Source organism: Ylistrum balloti, unplaced genomic scaffold (genome assembly GCF_031769215.1).
Source record: "Ylistrum balloti isolate Yb309-2 unplaced genomic scaffold, AGI_CSIRO_Ybal_v1 Utg369816, whole genome shotgun sequence".
Lineage (NCBI taxonomy): Eukaryota > Metazoa > Mollusca > Bivalvia > Pectinida > Pectinidae > Ylistrum > Ylistrum balloti.
In genome coordinates this window covers 503133-511570 of record NW_026781986.1, presented here as the reverse complement: position 1 = coordinate 511570, position 8438 = coordinate 503133, and the positions used below count along the sequence as shown (strand labels likewise).

General features: G+C 36.6%; 1 protein-coding gene across 1 annotated transcript; it reads right to left on the bottom strand.

Moving 5' to 3' along the window:
* Positions 1–1934: 1934 nt before the first annotated feature.
* LOC132544942 (uncharacterized) lies at positions 1935–7757 on the bottom strand. The gene is made up of 2 exons (XM_060208606.1): positions 6051–7757; positions 1935–5438 (listed from the first exon to the last, which is right to left on the bottom strand). Exons 1-2 carry the CDS (start codon positions 7395–7397, stop codon positions 2241–2243), a joined length of 4545 nt encoding a protein of 1514 aa, XP_060064589.1. The 5' UTR covers positions 7398–7757; the 3' UTR covers positions 1935–2240.
* Positions 7758–8438: the final 681 nt, after the last annotated feature.

Genomic DNA, 8438 nt, shown 5'->3' with positions numbered 1-8438 from the left:
AGTGAAAGTCCTTGTCAGGTGGCAAGGGTCTAAAGATCATTAAAACGTTTATGAATCTTTTCAAGTTCTAGAAGACCTAGAGCCCATTTGGTACCTGGGATGGAATGAAAAGCGTCCTTCCTTAAATGAACTTTTTAAGGTCACAGGGTTCAGTGTATAAAAACATACCTTCTCAAGTTCCAGAATGCAAAAAATCTGTTCTTGTTTTGGTTAGGAGGTACCTTGTACCTGAGATAGATTGCTTTCTGATATAAATGACAATGATCTTTTTTCAAGGTCACAGGGGTCAAAATATTGAAAATTCATTTAAGAATCTTCTCCAGATAACCAAGAGTTTTGATATTTTGCAAACAAATACCTGGGATGGAGTGCTACAAAGTTTCCATCAAAATGTTCATCAGGTCTTTCACGGTTAGAAGGGTCAAATATGTTCAAAATTGTATACAATCTTATCAAATTTCAAATTACAACAGGCGAAGGCTACAGGCCCATGACATGCCATCCAGAGCAATTAAGATGATGTGTCAAAGGACACAACCACCTCAGCACAGACTTGCCTGTTTCAATTTTCTGAAAAATGTAAACCATCATATATTCAAATTAGAGTACTAATGATCTTGACCTATTTTCCAGGTCACAAGGGTCAAATAAATTTTCACTAGAATTTCCAGGAAACCTCATTTTTGACCAGTAGGTACTTAGAGTCCTATTAAATGTTTCCTGCTATGAAAGACGTTGAGCTATTTAAAGGCCAGAGGGGGTCATACATCATTAACTTAAAAACTTTTGAGAATCTTTTAAAGTTTCGCAAGGCCAAGGGTACTGCGTTTTGGCCAAAAGGTTCCTACTATGGAGTGTTGGTAAGTGTTCTCATGGAAATGATCTTGACCTATTTTGAAGATCACATGGATCAAATATGTCAAAAACTTCAGATTCTTCTAAAGTTAAAGAGTACTTTAGGTCCTAATGATTTGCAAGTAGGTAGAGAGGATAGAGTGCTGTAGAATTTCTTAAAAGACCTTTATGTTCACAAAAGCCAGATCTGTTTTAAGTCAAAAATCTCTTTCAGAAAACCAGGGCAATCTTTCTTGTTATAAATATCATGAATGCTAGCACTACTCCTTTCATGTCCCTGTGAGCAAATTACTGGAATGGACTGGTCACCATCTTACTGCATTTAATCATTTAGTGGAACAGTTGATTATCTTTGATGCTTTCCTTGAGTTTGATCCAATGATTTAAGGCAGAAAAACACCAAAAAATGTTAACGGAAACAAGAGGCCCATGGGCCTGAAAAGTCACCTGAGGTCTTCAGGAGTTTTAGAAACTGACCATCAGTCCAAGCATTTGGGCAGACAGAACAGAACCGATATATGCATACTTACAAAGTTTTTATTGTTACTATGTTTAAAGGTTTAATTTTCAAACATAAGTGATGACACTCTCTGTTGATGTAGTTTAGCATATTTGAGATCAAGGCCATTCATTTGAACAAACATGATATCCCCTTATCGTCAGCAGAATATCAGCAGCAATATCAGCATCCTGGGCCATTTGCTTATGGAGAAGAAGTTGTTTGATATATTTTATACAAATGACCTTGAAAGTGGGTCAAGGTCAATAATATAGACAACCTAGGTAGCACTTCATCCAAGCATGCTACAGACTCAATATTAGCACTCTGGGCCTTTTGATTATTGAGAAGTTTTTTCAAAGATTTCAACACATTTGACTCCTGTAACCTTGAAAGTTGGTCAAGGTCATTCATTTGAACAAACTTGGTAGACCTTCATCCTAGCATGCTAAAAGTCCAATATCAGCTCTCTGGGCTTTTTGGTTAGTAAAAAGTTAAAAAATGTCAATTGTTTACAACAGACGCCTGACAAAAGGCTATCGCAATCGGTCACCTGAGATGAAATTACAATCTTCAATGATGTAAGTAAAATCTTAATTTAATTTTCTTCATCAATAAAAGTAAAATACATTCATCAGTTACATACACATACCAAGTACAACTAACTGTTTTACAGCCTCAAAAACTTCAGGGATTTCTCAGATAGGCCAAAGTGTGTCAGCGTCACTACAAAATGTACTTGATGCTTTTACCCGTGGTAAGACACGTTAAAAAGTGTCGGAGTCACTACACAACACATTTGATGCTATTGCCCATGGTAAGACATATTGAAGTGTGTTGGAGTCACTACACAACACAATTGATGCTATTGCCAATGGTAGGGTCACTAGTCTGGGAGTTCAACTTTGATGAATCCTGCTTCAGAGCTGATGCCAAGTGTCACAAAATCATGTTTATACAGACCAGAATCAACCACAGAATCTTCACAATCTGAGAACTTATCTTTTCTAAACCTGTCTATTTCTGACTTTATTTCCTTGCTGAGATCGCCATCGTTATACTGAATTACATATTCCGGTGTCTTTTGATCACAGTTGGGTTTTTCACACAGATTATCAGTAATTGTTGTGGAGCATTCCATTTCTCTCATTACCTCAGCTCCAGGGAAAACAACATTCTGATACAATCCTACAGCAGAGGTAGCAGCTTCTTGTAGATATTCATGTTCAACAGTTTCCCGTTCTATCACAACTCTAGGAATATCAGGGGCAGATAATCCATCTTCCAGTTCCATGGGTTCATTTTTTATCATAATTTGACTGCTTTGAAGCTCAGGAGGAGAAACCTGATGAACAGAAAAACCCTTCATGTCTAAATCCTCTTCAGGCTCAGAAGAACTAGAGCTAGCTACACATGGATTCTGATGTTTCAAAGCTGATTTTTCTGAGCTGTGATGAGTCTTGGAAGTCATTTTGTATTTTCTTTTTTTTTTGGTCTTTGGTAAAAGTAATTTTCTCTTCCGTTTTCCCAGTATTGTTTTTTCTGCAGTTCTTAATTTTTCCAAGCGTGGCAAGTTAAAATCACTTTGTTCTGAAGTTTGGTCACACTGAATATCAGATTCACTTCTACTTTTCAGAAATATATTGTCTGAAACTATGTTTTCCTGCAAATCAGATGCCTCAGATGATTCAGACGAATTACAACTGTTTAAACTTTTTAGAAACATAAGCACGAGTCTTTCTCTCACTGCTTTACCTTTTCCCATTGTGTCTTGGTCTTCTGTGTCTTGGATTGGATACTCACTTGAAACAATGTTGGCTTCAACATTTGAACCAAAACCCATGTCCCTTATAGAGATATAACTTGGATCTGTTGCCGGGTCTGTTGCGGAGTCATCTAATGAATGTAGTGTACAAGTAAAATTTTCCTGTATATTGTTTGAGACAATACATTTTATTAATTTCTTATTAAGATATTCCTTGGGTAACTTTTCCATACAACATACACATCGTAATATGTTCATATCAATCCACTCTGTGTTTTCAAAGAGGCTTTTGTTACGTTTGAAATGTTTCTCTACAACTGCTGGCGGCTTCTGAGGAAAAGAATTGAGACGTTGCAACTTGTATTCAATACAGTGTATTGAAATCACACGTTTCAATTGTAACTGCAGAAGACTTACAAAACAAACATCATTTACTTTGTAAGCTGTAAAGGCTGAGTGACTAATTCTAACATATCCAACTTTTATGGTTTCTTTACCTTCCTTACGAGTTGTTTTGGAGCTGGCACTATGTTCTTTGTCCTTCAAGAACTCTGATAATGGTTCAGACTCGCATTCCTGATCTTTTTTAACACTAACTAACTCAATGTCAGTGTATACATTAATAGTTCTCTCCTGTATCACATGACCCTGACACGACATACACCACATGTGACCACTTATCTTGACATAGAAATTCTCACTTGAGAAATTTTCATCATGTAGAGCCTCTGACCAGAAATTGGAATGATGTACACCGGGAACTCCACACTGACACATTTTATTCAGAAATTTCTTCAGATAGTGAACACTTATCATGAATTCTGTTTGTAGAAGGAAGGTTGTGTCATTCAGAAAAAGCCGTAATTCCTTTGCTAGATATCGTTGTTCAGAATCATGTTCTTTCAGAAATTCTTTGAGACATTTTATACCTATGGTTCTGAGGAGTTTTTGCTGGATTTCAGCAACACTAATATACAACAAACCCTGTTGTATTATACCAATCATCTCCTTATCCTGAATCAGCAACATCCGAATGTTTGGAAAGTGCACCACTTCCAGGCCCCTCCCTTCCTTCATAAAAACCTGGTCAGCCATTACATGCCTCTGATTTTCTGAATGACATTCACATTGCCGTGGAATGTGGTTCTTTAAATTTTCAATGCGTTTGCTGAAAGAAGTTTTCCTCAGAATAACTGTATTGTTTTCTCCAACATTTGAAAGCTTCAACTCAGTCTTTCCATTCACTTCACATACCGAAGAAATTGGTTCAGAAATATTTGACACAGGAGTTGTTTTCTCATCAATATGATTTCCATTACATACTTTTGGTTTTAGCTGGATGCTAGAATCCTTTCCTGATTCTGTTGGTCTGCTGGCTGGCAAATCTGATATATGATTTTCTGCAACACTAATACTAGTTTTTTCCTGCTTCCCTGGAGTCCTTGAATTTGAACTCCTGTCTTTGTTCAAACCATTCCTTGTCCTCTTACTTGGACACTCTTTAGAGTGCATAGATTCAATATCTTTTGCCTGACTCCTTGTGACCATATGTTTTCCATGCCGACTCCCATTCTTTTGAGTTTCCAAGCTGTCACTTGTGCACATGCTTCTATCTTTTTCCGATGGGTTGTTTGTGATATCACTTGCAATTGCTGTGATTGAAGAGTTCATTGAGGTAAACGCTGATTTTGGCAAGATTCTTGAAACTACACCTGTCAGAGGCTTAGATTCATTAAGATTTGATGAATACGTAGATTTTTCGCACAGTGTATTACAAGGATTTGATTCTACCGTCTGTGGTGTAAGTGTTGAAACTGAACTAATGCATGGTGACTCTGATTTTAATAAGCTAATTTCATGACACTTAGATTGTGACAAGTCAGAATTTTGTGGCTTTGCTGACTTTGAGTCAAATTGTGGGATTGCCTGTGTATATGTCTTGGACAGTGACGAGTCAAATGGTGATAGGATCTTTTCATGAAAATTGGATGGCGTCTGGCCTAAATAGTGTAAATGAGTAGAGGAAGAGGTTGGATGTTTTGATGGTGATGAGCTGTACGATGATCCTGAGTCTACTTGTAGGATTGATGGCGACACACCAGAGACCTGTAATTTTGATGATGAATCAAGAAGTGTCGAGTTCAATGACTTAGAAGGCAACAAATCACTGTGGTGGGCATTTTTTTCTGAAAGTCCTACAGTAGATGTATGCTCCTTCAGTTTTAGTACTTCGGCGTTTGTCTTGTCCATGACATTATCTTTAGTTTTCTCTACAGCATGTTTTGGTTCCTGGATATTAACATTATACACTGGGGCCTCCTGTTAAGAGAAATTAAATGATAAATATAACAGTTAATTTCCCAAAGAATTGTAATTAATAAAGTTTTACCATAAGCTTAAAGCAAAATGGGACATATTTTTTCCATGGAAGTATATAAAACATGATATAAATAACTCAAACACATCAGCTCTGTTTATCAATAAATATTACATAAAGTCTAAAATGAGCATAGCCAATTAAATTTTAAATATCAATAACAGCATAATAAATGGGAATGTTGACATTAAGATATCCTCTCAGAGACAGAAATTTTTGGTCTACTTTCTGGTCCAGTATGGAGGGAAGTTACAACCAACAATTATTTAAATTTTACAAATGCTGACAAATATTTTGTAATCCATCTAACCAAAGTATTACTACAGGTGTTGCATGCATGTACATTCTATTGCAGTTTCCCAATTTGACCTAAACTGTGGCCATTAATTACTAACATCAAAAATCCTGGGAGCTGAAAGCAAAAGATCATTTTCATCAAATTTTAGTCAGTATAGGAATTAAATGGGGCCATTCCATGTAAAATTGGAAGAAAATGGAAATATGGACTGGAAAGTCTCTAGGGTTATACCAGGTACTAGTACCTGTAGCATTACCTGATGTCCGGTTAATCTTTGAGCCCCTTCTGATAGCTTTACTGCATTCAGACTAGCCTTCACCAAAGCATCTGTGTTCAACTGGACAGGAGAATTTAGCAATATCATTCGACTCTTTGATGGAATTTTGATGGATTGGGATGCTAGCCTGATTGTCCTCGCTACACTCGGAGTAACTTGTTCCAACAGGTTTTCTGGTATACCAGTGATTGTCCTTGAAACTGGTGCTGTACTGTTATCAGCTTTGACATAACTGTGGGGATGCACTAGCGTTGCTTGTTCCAATCGAGTAACATTTTGAGAATCATTGACTTTCTTAAAATTATTTTCAATCGGAGAAACATTGATTTGACTAGCTTTTGTAAACTCTTGAGTACCACTGACAGGGCTAACTTTAATCTTATCTTCAGTACATTCAACTTTGTCAGTTTTATAATCAGTTTGAGTTTTTGGAGCCAAGCCAGCTTTACATGCATTTTCAGTTGCATTGACTTTACCAGCTTTAGTCACACTTTGAGGAATGACAGGGACAAGCATAACTTTAAAATTAGTCACATTTTTGGTACCAGGAATTTCCCCAGTTTGAGCTCCAGGGACCATGTTTACTCTAGTCTTGTTTTGTGTATCACTGACTTCACCAATTTTAGTCACATTTTTAGTTTCAGAGACCTGACTTTTTTCAGTCTTACTTTTGGTGCCATTGACTTTTCCAGTTTGAGTCACAGCTTGAGTTCCAGCAACCAGACAAACTTTAGCCTTATTTTCAGAATCATTGACTTTGCTAATTTTAGTCATTATTTGAGTTTGAGGAACCAGAAAAACTTTAGCCTTACTTTTGGAATCTTTGACTTCGCTAGTTTTAGTCACAGCTTGAGTTCCTGGGACTCGCCTCATTAGAGTAACAGTTCTGCTACTGTTGACTTTGCTTGTTGCTGGTGTAGTACATTCCACTTTCTGCATCGGTTTCACAGTCCCGTTACACTTGACTGACAATTTCCTTAATATTTCATCTCTGGTACATTTTGCTTGCAATGCTCGATTGATAATTTCTGAACATTTAACTTGCCTTGTTGGTGTTACAGTTTGATTTCTACACTTTTTCTCAATAAGCTTGGCTGGCATCAACTTCAAGGCATGAGTGACCTTTCTGGAACATTTCATTTGCTTTGCTGGAGTACATTTCACCTGTCCCAGTAAAGTCTTATTTTTAGTACAATAGGTTTTCTCTAATACAGTCACATTTTCATAACACCTGGTATGTTCTGACTGTGTCTTATTTTGTGAGTGAGAGTCTTTGCCATGAAGATAGGGCTGGTCTCTGGACCATGATTCTTGTCCTCCTTCCATCACATTTGTCACTTATTTTCAGATCTATTGAGCCCTCATTTTGGGTTTTAATTTCTTGATATTCTTACTGTAACAGTTCCAGAATAAGCATCAACTGTTTCATAGGGGAACAGTTTCTAATGTTAGTATATTTGCTGGACACCTTACTTTTCCTGATGCCTGGTTTTACCAAAGCATATAAAAGGGAAGCTGTGGTTGGATGGCCAATCACTTATCAGGGAAGCAATGGCCAATCAAAATGTAGGATTTGTAGTATGAAAGGAAAGCTGTGGTTGGATGGCAAATCACTATTAGGGAAGCCTGACTAATCAATATGAAGGATTCATAGCTGGGATGAAATGACCATTTAGTCTGTTCTCCATCTCCCTGTTGTTATCTGAAATAAGTAATATGTAGTGAAACCATAGAGGCTATCACAGTTGCTCCATAAATAAAACATGGTTATGTTGTATGCATGACCCTGTTTACCTCTACTTCAACACCAGACTTTTGACATTTTGATAGGGTCAGAAAAAACTGAAAGAAATTTTTGTCCACTTTAAGGTCATTAAATCATTCAATTTTATCTGAAATTACTCTATAAACCACTACACTAGAAATTAACAGAAATCAAAAGGTTGTGAGGAAATAAGTACATATATAGGTAACCCAGGTAAACAGTTAGCCACAATATACCATTTGGATATAGAGATCCTTTCTTTAGCTTGATCAGTTGAACAAAAGACTGGTAAAGCCAAGGGGTCCTCGGTTTGAATCCTTATAGACAATGACATTAATAATGATCTCTTTGAAACATATGCAGATACAGGTTAAGTGTATTATCTAATTGTTTTTATGACATATGAAAGTCAATGCTATAAAAACCAAAACAAAATACAGGAATATTGTATAACAAGACAAATGACCACACAGAGATCTTGATGCCCCCATTTATTGTTTTTTTTAGTTATCTGCAAGACTGGCCCGTTCTCTCATTTTTTTCTCATTTTCCCCTCTATCATTTGATTCATGGGAATCCTACATATGAAATCTAACAAAAGA

Bases quoted from the DNA above. Each gene is read 5' to 3' on its own strand.
- LOC132544942 (XM_060208606.1), bottom strand. From the start codon at position 7,397: ATGGAAGGAGGACAAGAATCATGGTCCAGAGACCAGCCCTATCTTCAT. The intron at 5,439-6,050 runs GTAATGCTACAG...TTCTCTTAACAG, and splicing joins AAAGATTAACCGGACATCAG to GAGGCCCCAGTGTATAATGT.